The sequence below is a fragment of the Python bivittatus genome, unplaced genomic scaffold, assembly GCF_059951505.1.
Source record: "Python bivittatus isolate LINGU-HERP-01145 unplaced genomic scaffold, Pbiv_v1 ctg000080_np1212, whole genome shotgun sequence".
NCBI lineage: Eukaryota > Metazoa > Chordata > Lepidosauria > Squamata > Pythonidae > Python > Python bivittatus.
Window position 1 is genome coordinate 85,682,736 of NW_028277035.1, and position 16,927 is coordinate 85,699,662.

A 16,927-nucleotide genomic window follows, 5' to 3' on the forward strand; every position below is an offset into this window, starting at 1 on the left:
TGGGAAAGGTGGATTTACTGTAACAATGTAACTAAAAGGTTCTTCACACTTCCTCTGGTATACCTCACAGTTTGGGAACCACTGCTATAATGGAATTCTGTAAATAAATCTCTTTTCTATTATAGTTACAGGTAGTCCTCGCTTACTGACTGCTCGTTCAGTGACCGTTTGAAGTTACGATGGTGCTGAAAAATTAGGCTTACAACTGGTCCTCGAAGTTGCGGCCATTGCAGTGTCCCTGTGATTGCGATTCTGGTGCTTGGCAATCAGCACACATTGATGATGGTTGCAGTGCCCCATGGTCACGTGATCACCATTTGCGACCTTCACTGCTGGCTTCCAATCAGCAAAGTCCAATCAGGAAGTTGCAAGTCAAGGTCATGTGACGTCATGCTTAATGACCCATGGTGATTTGCTTAACAACCACAGCTGGAACTGATGTCATAAGTCAGTGTGGTCATGTGACATCACGTTTAACAACCACGCCATTTAGCGATGGAGTTGCTGGTCCCAACTGTGGTCAGTAAGTGAGGATTACCTGTATAAAACCTGCTTCACTAATCATTGTTAAGGTCAGATTCCTGCTTTCAGGAACACTCATACATACACACACACACACACACACACACACACTGCTTCAGTTGCTAACAACTTTATGATCTTTGCAGTTTTCATATTTCACCTAAAATTTGTATGAAAAAATATGTGCAGTTCTAAGAGTGACAGTAACCAATTTAAATAGAGGGAAGCCTTCAAGTCATGGTCACTCCGCAACAGTATGAAGCGGTTTGCTATGGCTGTCTTCTGAAATGTTTTTTCAACTTTCCTGGGTAGCCTACAGCCCTTGGATTTCCTGGGGCTCTCCCATCCAAGTACTAACCCAGCTTTCTTCTGACTAGGTTGGCTACATGCTGCTACTAGCATGAATAGCAAGGAAGGAGCTTAACACGAGGTGCCTCAGCTGCATGCAGGCCCCTAACGCTCCAGAACAGCTTCAAGTGTTGCTGACAAATTGCAACATTTAATATGGCACAGGAGGAAGTTATTAAATCTATGGGTATAATGTTTGAGCCAGTTTGGTGTAGCAATTAAGCCACCAGGCTAGAAACCAGCAGACCACGTGTTCTAATCCTGCCTCAGGCACAAAGCCAGCTGGGTGACCTTCGGCCAGTCCCTCTTTTTCAGCCCTTGGAAGCAGAAGCAGGCAAGGGAAAACCACTTCCAAAATCTTGCCAAGAAAACTGCAGGGACTTGTCCAGGCAGTCGCCAGGAGTCAAAAAACTGACTCAAAGGCACAAAAAGAAAAAAAAATATGTTAGTTACTTGCATTTCATTTTAAGTTTTGACCTGGCCTTGCCCATTTTCTCTGATATACCACCCAGAGGCAAGCGTGACCCTCTGCTTAAAAAGAAAGACGTGGCTCTTCTGAAGAAAGCCTGCCAGCTCACCTGTCAACACTCAAGCAAACTAAGGAACCGATGGAGACACCCAGCAAATTCTAAGGAACAGCTGTACTTTATGGAATAATTTGGGGGCAAACATTCCCTCTGCAATTATTGCAATAATAAAGGTGAGGGGGGACCCTGAATAAATAATATTCCTGGGAAAGCATGATTTCCAGGGCCATGTGAACTCATGCCCAGGACAGAGACCCTGTATGGAATAACAAGGGTAGCTTCCATCCAGCAGGTCTCCTTTAAGAACTGGCCATAAATCTCTCTTCAGTGGGCGATGCCTGGAAGCTGCTTGTTGTCGGTGGAAGCTGAGATGAAGTTTGGCGTTTGACTGACCATTCCTCTGCTCCTTGGAGGTTTATGATTCTTCCCCTCAGTAATTATTCTTTGGAAAGGGACAATTCGGACTTGGAGATTGTTTGACGAGGCTGGCCTGGCCTGAGCTGATGCGAAGCAAGGAATTTGCCTTGCTTGAGTGGGCGTGGAAGCATAATATGCCTGGATTGTCCTGTCATGTTTTAACTTTTCTTGATGATTAAAAGTGGACTAATATGTGAAGATAAGGGTGCATTGCATCTTCTTGATACGGTGTTTGGAGGAGTGAAACAGGGAAGCCGTCCCCGAGTGCCTTTTGGCTCATACAGACCCCAACTGCAATATTACGTTATACTGCTTTGTAGTTCTTTTCCTGTTGCAATTTCCCCGCTAGAAGCCTGGGAGCTGCAGTTTTATGACTATACAGAGAATTCACTAAGATGGCCCTAAACCTTAGTTTCATCAGATGATAATGATGATCATCATCACATGATATGGAATATCTCATCTAGATGTGGCTGGGGAAGAAAACCTATAGACTAAAAGAAAGTTACACGTTATGCACAGAGAATGAACAACAGACTGTATCTGTTTCTCCTACCACTTCTCCCCATCTCTGGCTTGGCGTACCCTGTTTCTCCTACCTTGTATTTGCTAGAAGAGTGTTGACTTGCTGCAGGAGAGAACCACTCGGACTTTTTCCATCCCTCAGAAGCTGCTCTACCCCAGCCAAGCTGTTCTCCAGGTTACGCAGACGGCTGTTGCTGGCTGCAGATACGGGGCCACCTTCCTTCAGGGCCCGTACCCTCTCCTGCAGCCTTTGCAGTTGTCCATAGAGCTGATTCAGCACAAGGTCCCACTGGCCGAAACAAGCATGGCAGGGAGAACAGTGGGGAAAGTTCTTCTGGAAGCCCCGTTGGCACTGGTCACAGTTTCGCCCCATAAAGCCATCTCGGCATGAACAACGTCCAGTGAGGCGGTCGCACTGCAGGCTCTCAGCGCCTGTGGGGTCACACTCACAAGCTGCGGAGAGCAAAGACGGAGGTCATGCCCAAGAAAAGCTAATAATAAAGATCCAGAGACACAAGCTAGGAGGATGTCAAAGCACTGGGTCCCCTTAGTTCACCTGCAAAGGTGAGTCAGCTTGTCCAACTTCTCTCTGGTTAACAGGGCTGACAGTATGGGGCCAATCACAACGCATAGAGAGGTGAAAGGGGTATGAAATGGTTAAAATGAGGCACTTTACACATAACTATACTTGTTATCTAATATGCCACTGATATCTATGCCATCTAAAATTCCTTTTTTGCAGGAAAAATTCATCAGTAAGCCTTCTGCAAATGATGCACCAGGATGTGAGATTAATTCAGTGGGGAAAAACAGGACAAGGTTTAAAAGCCCTGTCTCTTGAATTTGTCATGACCAAGAATTCATCATTAAAGAGTAATCTCCTCTACTCTGGGCAGAATCCTAAATCCATCTGGACAGCCTGGCTTGTTCCGTATAATTTCTTTTTAAGCTGAGGAAGCCCATCTCACTTAATAAGTATATCTGTACTGTGCTTAGATATAGGCATATGATAAATAAATTTACTATTACTTATTATTGCTATTACAACTATTACTACTTCTAGTACTACTAATCAGAATGGTGATTCTGCATTAATCCCATCTTAAAGGTCCCTTTGGTTCTGATCTAATTTTTATTTTTTTATTTTTTAATATTTGGGTCAACTACTAAATTACAGGCTATGTTTGATAAGAGTTGGAGGTTAGGGGAAGATACCAATCTGTTAACTTCCAAAAGTGTAGAGCTTCAATTCTTTTTTACTGTGAATACAACATTTAAACTTAATGTTTAATTAATAAGTAACACAATAAAGGAAATCAGACCTAGATACCGAAATACAGGGGGCATAAACAAGCAATCTGAAATATCATAAAACGAATAGATTCCAATGCATCATGAGCAGCTTACAATAATATGAGATATTTCATATCCATTTTCTAGTCAAAAGAGTTTCGATTCTAATGAGAACGATGGCAGTAGACATACTGGAAAGGCACCAGATCAGGGAAAGCTGCTTTAAAGCCTGGCATAAATATGAGCTCATTCCCATGAGAACCACCTCCCATTCATCCAACTCTTTTTCTGAAAGGGTTTTCAATGCAGGCCTGTTCTCCCTGGTGAAATGTCCATATGCTTCTCTGTGTGCATGTTGTATGTGTTGGTAAAAGGCACCTGCTTACATTAGGTGCCCATATTTACCTATGCACTGCTTTTCTGGGTCACCCCAATGGTTTTCTTGGCAGTGAGAGCAAACACGACCTCCAAAAGCTGGCTGACAGTGGCACTGCCCTGTAAACTGAGCACAGCCAAAAAAAGGCATCTTAGAATAAGGACAGTGATATGGCTGGGATCTTGGGACAGAAGCACCAAGGTCACAGGCCCTTTTTTTTAGCACCTCTCCTTTGGGGTTAACTTTCCAAGGTCTTAGTCACTTACCATGTTGCAGTCTGAGCGTAACGAATGGGTAGGATCACAGTTACATGGCTGACAGCCCAAGTCACTGCCAAAGCCCCAGAAGTTCGGGGCACAACTATCACAGTTCTTCTCCACCACGTTGGCACGGCAGGGACAATTGCCCGTAGTTTGATCACAGTGGCAGATGCCTTCAGAGCAGTGTGTGGGCAAAGTACCCTGTTCATTACAAGTACAACCTGGGAGAAAGAGAAAGGATTGGCATCAGTAAAGCAGCATCCTGCCTGTTTCACAGCTTTTCCTGCTGAGAGTTTCTTACCCAAATCTTAGGAAGCCCCAAACCTCTCAAATATGAGGCGGGTTCTACTTCGCCCACCTGTGGGGTCCTCTGTGCTTCATGATGCTGCAGAATGTCCAGCATGTAAGAGCTTCACAAGGAACACATATAAAATATCTTGATTTTGCTTCACATGCAGTTGTAAGAATCACATAGGATCTTTCCCTAAAGTCTTGCTGAGTTTTGCTTACTAGTCAATTATTATTTGTTCTGAATGAGGATTGCTTATTTTAAGAAAAACTCGATGGCTAATATCCTGCCATGAGATATTTAAGTAGTCCCATGACATATGCACTTATTATACAAGGTTTTTCTTAAAATTTACCTGGCTGGCTCCAGTTAAGAAGAACAGAGAACAATTCGAAATAATGTATTCCCATCTTACCTGTCTTGCCATCTGACAAACGTAGATGTTACAAGCTCTGCTGTTGATTGTTCCCCAGGCTTTCAAAGGAGTGGAAAAACTGTTGCCAATTTTAAAATAAAGAAATCCTTTGAACTTGGAAAATATGTCTATAGCCTTAATTTCAATATCAAAACTGAGCAACCTGTGAAGGACTAATAAATATGGTGCATCAGAGAATATGCTAAATGTCTCCCCTTTGGTGCAAATCACAGCTGGGGTGTTTATAATTGCAACCAAATCCTCAGATTTGGGGTCTGGCAATGGGATTAGGGCCGTACAGTATCCAGAATAGAATATGACTCCCAGTCACACTGGAGTCATAATCATTTCTTTTCTTTTACAAATTAGGCCCTATTGATTAAAAATGTTTTAACTCCTGCAACACCAGATTCTGTTTAGCCTGCCGCTCATACAGAAATGGTCTGTCATCATATAATTCCTTCCTGGGTTTTTTTCCTCTCCACAAGAATAGCCATCCTTAGTAAGGTAACACTGTCTTTATATCTCTATAGCTTCCTAGCAACGCACTCCTGTCTCCATATGAGCTTTTCCATACAATGATTTTTCCCATCTCTGTGGCCGAATATCTTGTGACTAAGTGGCTGCAGCGTGGCTGTCCTGCAAACTCCTAAAAATGGTGGTTCCTGGAACCCTTAGGAAACCTCACTCGTGTTAGCAACAGATGGAATTTGTGTTCCATCACTGTTTTCCTATTGGAGAAACAACAAAATTCCCACACTCTGGACTTTCAGCTCATTTTTTCCCCTCAGTCCAGTTTGGGGAAAGCCCTCAAACACTGTTTTGTTAGCATGCAGCTCTCTCAAGATTTCTTAGGTTAACATACACACCCATTGACATCCTGGCCAGAAGGCCTTTGAGGCTTCTCTAGATTTATTAATGGAATGTTTTGTAAATGACCAGACAAATGTACATACACCAATTCAGGTGGACAAATGCACAGACTGTATGTGCTTTTGGGGGGAAAGCACTGGAACCTCCTGGAGTAGGAGGGAGATGGGAATTAATTCCACGACTGCTAAGTTGGAAGCAGAGAGAATGAGCACTGATTACTTCTATACCAGCTTACTTTCTTTTCTAGGAATCCAAGTAAAAATAGTTCAAAACACAAAATATTGGGTGAAATTGAGAGACAGCTGGGATGCAAATAAACATGGGGACAATGGGCCAACAAGGCAAATTGATTTAAAGTGGATACAACATTGACTCAGATCTTGTAACAGCCAGTGTGTGGCAAGGCTCTATATTTCCTCCCGCTGGCACCAATATTAGCAGGCTGTATCCCCAATGGTTGTTCACAGAATTAGCGGCATGGAATGAGAACTGAAATGTTGGACAGAAACCAGGAAGACCTAAGTTCATACTCCCACTTCAACATGGAGACGGCTACGTGATTTGGACTAGTTACTCTCTCAACCCAATCTACTTCACCAGATTGCTGCTGGAAGGATGAAATAATTCCCATGTGCACCACCTTGAGCTCCCAGAAGAAAGGAAAGAGAGAAATGAAATTAAATAAAGACTGCTTGTGATCTCACAGCTTCATGGAGACATCCAAAAGCCTTTTCTTATTCCCCAGACAAAAATCCCTCCCCACCATCGCAAGCTGGGTCTAATCATCTCACTCACGTCGGCAGCTCCGCTGAAAGGCATTGCCGTAGTAACCAGGCTGACATTCAGCACAGTGGGGTCCACCAGTGTGGTAAAGGCAATGTAGACACTGACCACTATGTGGATCACAGGCCTCAGGGTCACTGGGGTCAATGTTATTGTTGCACTGACAAGGGCGGCAGGCACCACCCTCCTGCTCAGGTGTCCCAAAATAGCCGGGGGAGCAGCAATCACATCGTGGCCCTGTCAGAAACACAGCAGGTTATCCATGAGATATAAAAAGTTGGAACCTCCTCCTCCTCCTCTACTACTTCATGATCAACCAATACTACTGAATTTCTGAGAAATTGGGAGAAGGGATTGGATTGAAGTTGGCTGAGGAAATATGGATCCCTATGGATCTAGTGCCCAAAGCCAGAGAAAATATTGTACTAATAATCAAATTTACTGTCCCAGTTGTATGTGCATGTGTGTGTGTGTGTGTGTGTGTGTGTGCAAGGGAGGGAGGGAGGGAAAATTAGGAGAAAATGAATCAAGTGATTGGCCTGCAAATCTTAAGACTGCACAATCGTACACATGAAAGACCTCCAAGGTCTCCTTGCACCTCCTGCTTCTGCTCCTTGCATCAGCCTGCAAAAAACATAGTTGGTCTCAAGTATCTGCTGGCTGTATTTGTTTGGTAAGTCACATATTGGGCAGATCAACTTTGCACGAGTGTACCAAGAGTCCAAAAGGCTGTAAAGGGATACCAGAGAGGTTGGGCTTGCAAAGGGTGGAGCATTACAGATGGCTGGAACTTCAATTACTGTGGCAATCATACAGCTTCCTTGCCCCACCTTACCTGTATAGCCTGGAGCACACAAGCAAACAATCTGGTTTGTCTCCCTGTCTGCCTGACACGAAATGCCATGATAGTGCCGAGAACCTGGATATCCAGGACAAGGACATGGCCGACACTGCTGCCCTGATCCCAGGACTGGGTCTCCATAATACCCATCCAGGCACCTGCAAGAGAAGCAAAAGGCAAGTCCAAGCAATGACAGGCACCTGAAATTATCATGACCCTTTCAGAGTTATTCTTCACAACTAATATTGTCCCAGGATGGGCACTAATATTGATATGAGGAAGCTGCAGCAGGTTCAGAGGAGCACTACCAGTGTTACAATGCCCAGTGAAGAGGAAGATGCTTACAGAATAGATTACTGAGGGATTGCATGACAACAGTCTACATATATCAGAAATAACTCTGAACCTGTTCTCTGTTGAAAACCAAGGACAAGAAAAGAACCAATGAGATGGGCTGGAATTTGAGTTGAATAATACAAGGAATTTCCTGATGGTGAAGAGTTGCCTTCCCTAGAACAATGGTAGACTCCCATCCACTAGAGGTCTCAGACAGATGCTCTGTGGCTACCTGATGGGCATGGTTTACTGGATTCCAGCACTGAGTAGGGGGTTAGACTGGGTGACCTATCTTCCAATTCATAATTTCGATCTCTATCAGTTAATATTACACTCCACAGTACCCCCCAACACATTCCTTCTTAACATTTTTTATCTCAAACTCATAGGTAACCTATTTTCCACTAAACTTTCTACGCCATCAATTGTTTATTCATTTATGCAGTTTATTTATCATCTCCTTATGGACTAGCTGGTTCATAGAGATCATGTTGGTTCTTCCTAAAACAACTTTGCAAGCTCAGCTCAACTTTTTCCTTGGAAGATTGGTATCTACAGAGTAAGTATAATGCCATTCTTGGGAGGAAAATGAAAGACTCTCCTAGATAGCTTCAAAGCTGACAGTAAGATGGGGGAAGAATACTGCTTATACCTTTGATGAAAATCCTGCCCCCATATAAATAGATACATCTCTCAAAACATTTTTATTCATTAAAAAGTATTTAGTATCTCTTAAATAGTTCTCAGAACAACATTTCTACTATGGTGTGGTGAAGTGGGGCCTTACTCCAATTTCCCACTGATCAGCCATACCCACCTTTCACAGTGGCGGCCCGCTGTATAATCTCGGCATTGTCGGCAGGCTCCAGTGTGTGGATCACATTCCTCTGTGTGCCCATTACAGTGACAAGGCCGGCAGTGGGGGAAGCCCCACTGGTCTGATGGACACTGATCACACTGGCGTCCCACAATACCCTGCTGGCACCGGCAGTGCCCACCTACTGGGTCACAGATTTTAGAGACTGAACCCTCAGGGGAACAAGCACAGGCTGTGGAAAGAAGGATCACAGTTCTCAGTAGAGCTTGGGGAACAACATACACGTAGAACAAAACATACTTGTTTTGATGGAGGGTCAGTGAGGCTTCGTTCAAGGATGTCCATTGAATGAGAACGGCATTGCAGGGATTGACATCATTTGTGTCAATAATGAGGTCTTATGCAAATGACATAAATTGGCGCAAAATGCGTAACTTGAGTAATTATGTCATTATGCAAATGACGTAAAGCGCTGTGGAAATTTGGTCCAATGTGTGCAAAGTCGATTGCATTGACTTCTGATAAATGGAGATGCCACTGGGTCGTCTGTTAGGCTATCCAGCTGAGCAGGAGGCCAGCTGAGACACAAATTTCCGGGAATGTCCTGATGCAGATATTATGCCCATCCCATCTCTGGCACAGAACACTTTTGTTTTTTTGTTACCTATACTATAGTAAACAGAAATGGAACATCTCCTTCAAGTTGAGCTCAGCTCTTGGTAACTACATGGAGATGACCATGATGTTTTTCTGGCAACAACAGAGAAATTGTTTGTTGCTCTGTTGTCTCTTCAGGGATGTTTTTTCTGTATCCCAATGTTGGTTTAATGAAATTTGTCAATTTAGCCTTTGAATTGCTTTTGTATGGAGGAAGAGGAAAGACTAGACAATATAATTCCATATGGTCTAGGTTCAATTCAAATTGAATCACAACTTGGAAAAAAAACAAAGTCATAAAATCTAGTAGCTTTCTTTCTTTCTCTGGGCTTTTAAATATAGAGAGAAAGAGTGGGAGAAAGATAAGTTGGATATTTAGGTATTTTCTTTTGTTATCTTGTTTTTTTGAGTTTACTATTGGATTTCCCCCCCACCTTTTGCAGTTTATTAAGGTAGCTTAATAGCATTATACTTTTTAGGGCTTTTTTTTCGTACACCATATTTATATACATACATATAAATAGATTAGGTATCTAAACTACATAGTTTCATTATAAAATAGTAATATAGTTATTTTATTATATTGCTACTTAGTTTTTCCTGTGTGTGTATGTATGTATGCATGTATATATATACTGTACATATACATATATATATATATATGTATATATACGTGTATGTGTGTGTGTGTGTATGTATGTGTATGTATATATGTATATATACATGTATGTGTGTGTGTATGTGTGTGTGTGTGTGTGTGTGTGTGTATATATATATATATATATATATAAACAAAACAAACTTTTAACGTCTTTTGCATCACAATATAAACACACAGTAACCTGTTTTGAATCAGCTGTTTCATCCCCCTCTGTATTAGAGTGCTGGTTGTTACCATGTTCAAGTGTTCCCTGAGACTTGGGCCAAGCATACACTTTGGAATGCAGGCAAAAATGAAGATGAGGCAGGTCCAGCCTTAGCTACTCACAGCTGCAGCCGTAAGGTCCAAATCCATAAGTGCCTGGAATACACTGGTCACACTGCCGACCCATGACATTGGGTTTACACTGGCACTGCCCTCCCAGTTTGTGGCAGACACTGCTGGTGGAACCCTGGAGGTCACACTGGCAGGCTGAGGAGGGAAAAAACAGCAATACAAAAATTAGGGCTACAGATGAAATACAAGAGGCATTCCGCATTCAAATAAAACTGGACAGACCTTGGGATTTTGGGGTCACAGGATGAAGAGTGAGAATGTTTTCCTGGCACACTGAACAGAAACTCGCCACATTAAAATCCACACTCTAGAGCTGCTTTAGAGGCAAGAAGGTTTAGGGACATGCCTGCTTAGATTAGGCAGTAGATTATGCAGCAGAACCCCAAAAGCCTATTGGTAATAATAAAATAATGAAGTAATCAAGACATGGTTTTCAGCAGTAATCAGGCAATTGCTCCACATTCCTGATGTTCTCAGCATTGGCTTTATTAGCTCGAAAACGTGAAAGGTTTCTAGCCTTCATGATTGCAGAAAAATATTGTTAACACTTCAGCCACAGGTTTGGAAATAATGTTTTCTGCTTGCAGAATTCAGAAATAATCGTTCACTGCAGAATTCCCTTCCTTATGCTTCTACCATAATGTCTCCTTATGTTTAGAATCTTCCACCCTCAGACGAAATCTTACTGATTCTAGGGAGTTCTCTTGCCACAAAGTTCGTGCCCATTTAATTTTCAAAGACCTGGCTCTATCCCTGCCCACGGCATTACAACACCAGATTCAAGAAGGTCAGAGCTTCTCGCCTCAGTGGAGTTCCCACCATCTGTCCACACGAGCTTGGGCTGAAGGTTCCTGGTATTCATCACCCCTGGGGAATGGCACACTAGCCCTCTCCTGCCCTGCAGCCATCCCTTCACTTACGCAGAGCCCCATCATGGATCAGGGCAGAAATGCTGCACAGCAGGTGGGCACATGTCTCAGAGAGGTCAGGCATGGTGGCCATGCGAAATACTTCCAGGCATGTGTAGTGTTCCAGCGCCTCCCGACGCTGCACAGAAGCTGGATCGTCACCATGAAAACCAGGTAGTTCTGTCACATGGGGCAAAAGAACCAACTGTGGGATAAAGGGAGGAATATTAGGGGAAAAATACTAAGCCAAATCTCCCTCTCTCTCTCTCTTTCTCTCTCTCTCATCTATCTATCTATCTATCTATCTATCTATCTATCTATCTATCTATCTATCTATCTATCTATCTATCTATCTCTCTCATTTATCTATCTCATTCCATCTTTCCATTTATAGAATATTCAGGTAGCTAACAATAAAAAATAAGAGAAATACAAAAATAATTAAGACACATTAAAATGTGGTGGAGAATGAAATGGGATGAATACCCTCAAGAGATATTAATATAAGGCTCAAGAAAAGTGGCTTAGGCCACCATGGAGCACTGGGCTGCCCTTAAGAGAGACGATTCTCACCGAGTCGACAAGGATGAAAGCTGCAGGATGGCGCTGTTTTACCCCTGCTCGCTGGAACCGGACTACGATCTTGTAATGGTTTCTGGGCTCAAAGCAGAATGGTCTTGGTAGAAGCAGGTATCTGTGGAGCAAAGATAAGCAAAGAACTTGTCAGGAAAAGCACAGGATGCATTACGGTAGAAACAGATGCAGGCAGGTTGAAGAGCCCAGTTCGTAAATGGCAGTTATGGTGGTAGGCTTGGAGAGTTGATACACATGCTTGCCAATCTGAAGAACAAGGACAACCATGTTGGGAAGGTGATGCAGGGCCAGAGCACCTAGCAGCCCATCTGCTGAGCCAAGCTATTAAGCAACTCATTAGAAAGAAGGACGTTCCCCTGGAACCCAGCTGAACCCATTCTACATGTCCCACACAGATCAGACTAGCAGGGAAAAATCACTATGTCTAAGGTGCATATCTACTAAAGTCCTGGCAAACACATATATGGTGTTCCCAGCATACTTGGCATTGTTGCTTACCAGGAGATTTTTATTTTTTAATGAAGGCCTTGGAAAAGATATTCAGATACTGCAATGTATCATAGTTCAAAGATCAGAATTGTGCAGGCAATGTTTTTCCCTGTGACACTCTATGGAAGCAAAAGTTGGACTTTGGAGAAGCAGGATAGAAGGAGTATTGATGCCTCTGAACTTTGGTGTTGGAGAAGACTCCTATCCTCTTGGAGAAAACAAACAAATGGATCATCAAGCAAATCAACCCAGAGCCCTCAAGGCACAAATGACCAGGCTCAAATTATTAGACTTCAGAAATATTATACAAAATTCTACTTCTCTGAAGAAATCAGCAATGCTCTGAAAGGTGGAAAGAAAAAGAAAAAAGAGGACAACTAGAAGCAAGGTAGGTGGTCAATTACAGCAACAATGGGTACACCACTGGAAGACCTGAAGGACCAGGTTGGGGACAGATCCTCCTGGAGAAAATCTGTCTATATGATTGCTAAGAGTTGACACCAACTTGATGGTACATAATTAATTAAAGTAGGATTCATTGTTTACATGTCAAACCCTACTATACTTACTTAGTCCTGAATTCCTGCTGCTCGCAATACTATTTCTACTATTACCAGAATTTTCTACCTGAACCTATCTCCAATAGGACATAACAAAAATCAGTCTATCTATAGCGATTTTAGGGATCAGAAAAAGAGGGTGCACTGTGATTCTTGTTGTAGCAGTAAAGTTTTTTTTTTTTTACATGTTATCTAATCAATGGAAGTATAGGAACAGATTGCCTTTGGAACTACTTACATCCCTATTACTGACAGCTGTTCAGAACATCAAATCAGAATTGTTTCAAGGGAAATTATTTTTTGTCCCAATTTCCAAGAAAGGAAAGAAAAGAAATAATAAATATGGAGGACCTCCCTTTCAACTCAAAATCACAAAGAAACAAAATCTGCCAGAAAAAAGTAAATTCACCTCCAAAGAGTTTTCTGTTATTTTTTCATGGTGTTTATATTTTCTAGTTGCTCTGGGGGGGTTTTCCCCTCCCCTCTTAATTTATGCACATACAGCAGGCTTCTCAAACTTTGTAGTACCGTGACATCCTAGAATGATAACTGTTTGTGTGTCAGCCTTGCAGGGTAGTCCAAACAAGAAGTACAACCAGAAGTAATAGCTCTAACTTTGTTGTAAGGTTACATTAACAGAATCTTGCAAGTCTGAAAGTACCTCTCTCCCCCCTCGCCTTTACAGTCCAAGAAACTAGGGAGGATCCCTTCTGAGACATCTGCCACTCCCCCATTCCTTCTGCGTGCTTAGCTGCCGCTTATCTAATCATTGTCTAGTCTGACTCTTCCTCTTGCCTCCAAGGTCATTCCCACATACCATTACATTGTGTGACACCCCCCCCTCCCCTCCAATAAACTGAATCACTGGAGTGAGGTTGGGGAAGAAATAAATATACAGTAATACCTCAGTTCACAAACGCTTCTGTTCACGAACAATTTGGTTCATGAACAGCACTGTTCGCAAAATTTTGCTTCTGTTCGCGAACTCTGCATCAGGTGACGAACATGACCCGCGGCCATCTTCCCTGCTCTGACATGTGGTCGTGGCTTCCTGTAGGGAGGGGGACTCTCCTTCCAAACAATAACCGCCTCCCCACCCGCCTTCCTGTCCTCCATGCCAGAAGTCGCCTCAAGCAAGGTTAGCGTTCTCTCTCTTCGTACTGTACTGTACTGTACTTTGTTTCATATTTTTGTGGTTTAAAAAAAAATACATATGGTTCAGAATGGATTAACCGTATTTACATTGAACCTTATGGGAAAATTTGATTCGGTTTGCGACCAATCCGGTTCGCGACCAGTCGTAGAACGAATTAAGTTCGTGAACCGAGGTAACACTGTACCACTTACTGTTAATGAGCACATTTTCATCTACAGGGGCTCTCAAAATTTGTGGTCCTGCAGCTACCCACTTTGGGCTTGCCCAGGCACAACAAGGAGCACAGCTCAGAGCAACTTTTGACAGGGTTCCCACTTAACCCTTACAAGCTTATTCAGGTTTGGGGGAAAAAATCTGACTCCTCCCTGTTTGTGACACCTGGAGGTTCCCAACCCACAGTCTGAGAGTTCCTGACCTATAGGATATGGTAGCTGTTCCACCAGAGTATCTTCCCTCCTTCCTCAGCATTACTGTAATAAAAGACATTTTTTCCCTTGCTAAAAAAGTTTGGGTTCAGAACAAGTCTCAAATTCCATAGGTCCTTTTGTGATTTGCTTAATTAGGTGAGAATTAAAGCTACATGCAACATGAAATACCCCTCTTCATTGAAACACTACACATATATGAATACAATAACAACTAAATAGGTTTGCATAAGGCAATAAGATACTATAATCCAGTTTCCACCAGTACATCACATCTGAAATTTTCCTATAAATCTTTAGGGTGAGAGAGACAAGGGAATGTTTAAATAGCCTTCTAAAAATGTCAGATCCTTTTCCTTCCTGATTTTCTTTCTCTCTCTTGTTTATCTGTGTGTGTGTCTGTGTGTGTGTGCGCGTGTGCGTGAGAGAGAGAGAGAAGAAATAATCTATAAAGTGAAAAGAAGTTAAAGGAGAGAATAAGAGAGAGAGAGAGAGAGAGAAGATTGGAAAGCCAGAGAAAAGGAAATCCATAAACTGGTCAGAATCTCTCACAGATACTAGAAGCAAAATTCATGTGAAATGGAACTGGTAATTAGAGACATAAGACCTGTTGCAACAATATTTAAAAAAAAAATCAGATAGACAATAGCAGACTCCAAAAAGAAATATCCAGTTGGTAAGTATTTTAGAAAGAAATTAGGGAAGTGACGAGGCAACGTCTCATGCAGGATCAAATGCGCTGGCACACGCAGAGGCCCTTAGCCAAACCAAAATACCAATAACTTCCTAACCACATAAAACACAGGAGCTTTTCATTTAATTACAGGAAATATTCAGTCAACCCAGCACCAAATACCCAGATGAAAGAAAAATCGTGCCTGTCAATTGTGCCAAAACACACATTCCAACATTACGACGTTACAATGCTGGAACATGGGAAAAAAGACTTGTTACCCGCAGAAGAGAAGATCTGCAGCTCAGGGCTGAACTGCAGAGTCCTTGGTGCTCTCTGAGCTTGGTTGTTTGATGGCAGACGTTTCCTTATCTGACTAGGTGACATCATCAGTGCTAGTGAGTGTGGGGTTTACATAAACTGTATATAAACAGGGAGCAAACCCCACACTCATTAGCATTGATGTCAGGTATTGAAAGGTCTGTCATCAAACAACCAAGTTCAGAGAGCACTAAGGACTCCACAAAAGACTTGTTGAATAAGTCATTATTTTCCAACCTGTCTGCCTCATTTACAGGAGGATACCAGGTGGCATTATCTTTCATTTATAACCCTCCATTCTTTTCCCATTCCTTCTTCTGACTTTCTCCTTACCAATAAAAATCCCTTCAGGATGGAAAGTTGGAATAGTTGCACAGTGCCTTTTGTTGTAAAACACTTAAATATTTGATAATGAAGCTCAAGCTCAGATACTTTGGTCACCTCATGCGAAGAGAGGACTCTTTGGAAAAGACCCTGATGCTGGGAAAGATTGAAGGCAAAAGGAGAAGAGGACGGCAGAGGATGAGATGGTTAGATAGCATCACTGAAGCAATCAGCATGGAACTGAGCCAACTCAGGGAGGCAGTGAAGGACAGGAAGCCCTGGCGCAATATGGTTCATGGGGTCACGAAGAGTCGGACACGACTTAACGACTGGACAACAACAACAACAACTTAAATATTAATAAAGATGATTTTTTCAGAACTTTTTTTAGCGCTTTGCTTGCTGTAGGTTTTTCATATTTTGTATCTAAGGAGGAAGATCCTGGGATCTGCCCCTTCCTTAGGTTGCAGGAATAAAAATCTACCAGTGTAGTAGTTTATATGTTTGTGACAGATACATATCCTACACTAGGGATAGTTGCTTCGCTTCAACAAGTAGACACATAAACAATTTTAGAAAGCAGTTACACTACACAGGAGCAAGAAGTTGTGATGGAATGTGGTAGCGATCCAGGTTCTCAGGAAGGAAGGAGCGCATTTCTAGAGGCAAGACAAGAGACAGCACAGTCCAGAGCAGGAACGTGGGAAGAGGTAAAGGTTTAGGATAGCCACTCCCTAGATTCTCCCAGAGTATACCTATTAGGTTAGCACAGTACAGATTTAGTAGGGCAAGATTCTGTCTATATGATGTAAGCAATCAAGAACTGAACTTGGCTGGATTGTTTCCCTGTTGTTCTTGGGCTGAGCCTGACAGGAGTTAGAGGCATCTGCGGGAGGGGGTCAAAAAGGTAAAGATGGGAGCTGCATCCATGTGATCAAAGCCCCCCCCTTTTTTTTACATGTGACACACATAAAAAGAGGCAAGGCTTTGATTGCGTGGTCACAGCTCCATCCCAATGTTTTAAGCCTCTCTGCAGACATCCATGAACTGAACAACATATTCTCCTCTTTTGAGAATCAAAGAACTCTGGAGAATACAGAAGTTAGCCAACACTGTTTTCATTTTGTCAGGCACCTCCTAATCCAACAATTTGAAAACACAATAGTCATTAGTGACAGGAGGCCTACAGTGAAAACAAACA

General features: G+C 42.5%; 1 protein-coding gene across 4 annotated transcripts in view; it reads right to left on the reverse strand.

The window, feature by feature from the left end:
• The window catches only part of LOC103063208 (laminin subunit beta-1-like), a 77,980-nt gene that overhangs the window by 21,539 nt on the left and 39,514 nt on the right, over positions 1-16,927 (reverse strand). For all 4 annotated transcript variants that reach the window (XR_015795020.1, XM_088134487.1, XM_088134486.1 and 1 more), the window contains exons 18-26: positions 11,758-11,878; positions 11,197-11,389; positions 10,268-10,411; positions 8,623-8,854; positions 7,464-7,627; positions 6,641-6,865; positions 4,275-4,489; positions 4,038-4,134; positions 2,414-2,792 (exon numbers count right to left, since the gene is read on the reverse strand). Coding sequence is in view for 3 of the 4 variants with exons in the window: in XM_088134487.1 (XP_087990613.1) it covers positions 2,414-2,792; positions 4,038-4,134; positions 4,275-4,489; positions 6,641-6,865; positions 7,464-7,627; positions 8,623-8,854; positions 10,268-10,411; positions 11,197-11,389; positions 11,758-11,878 (1,770 nt within the window). In the remaining variant the exon portion in view is untranslated. The remainder of the gene's footprint in view (positions 1-2,413; positions 2,793-4,037; positions 4,135-4,274; positions 4,490-6,640; positions 6,866-7,463; positions 7,628-8,622; positions 8,855-10,267; positions 10,412-11,196; positions 11,390-11,757; positions 11,879-16,927) is intronic.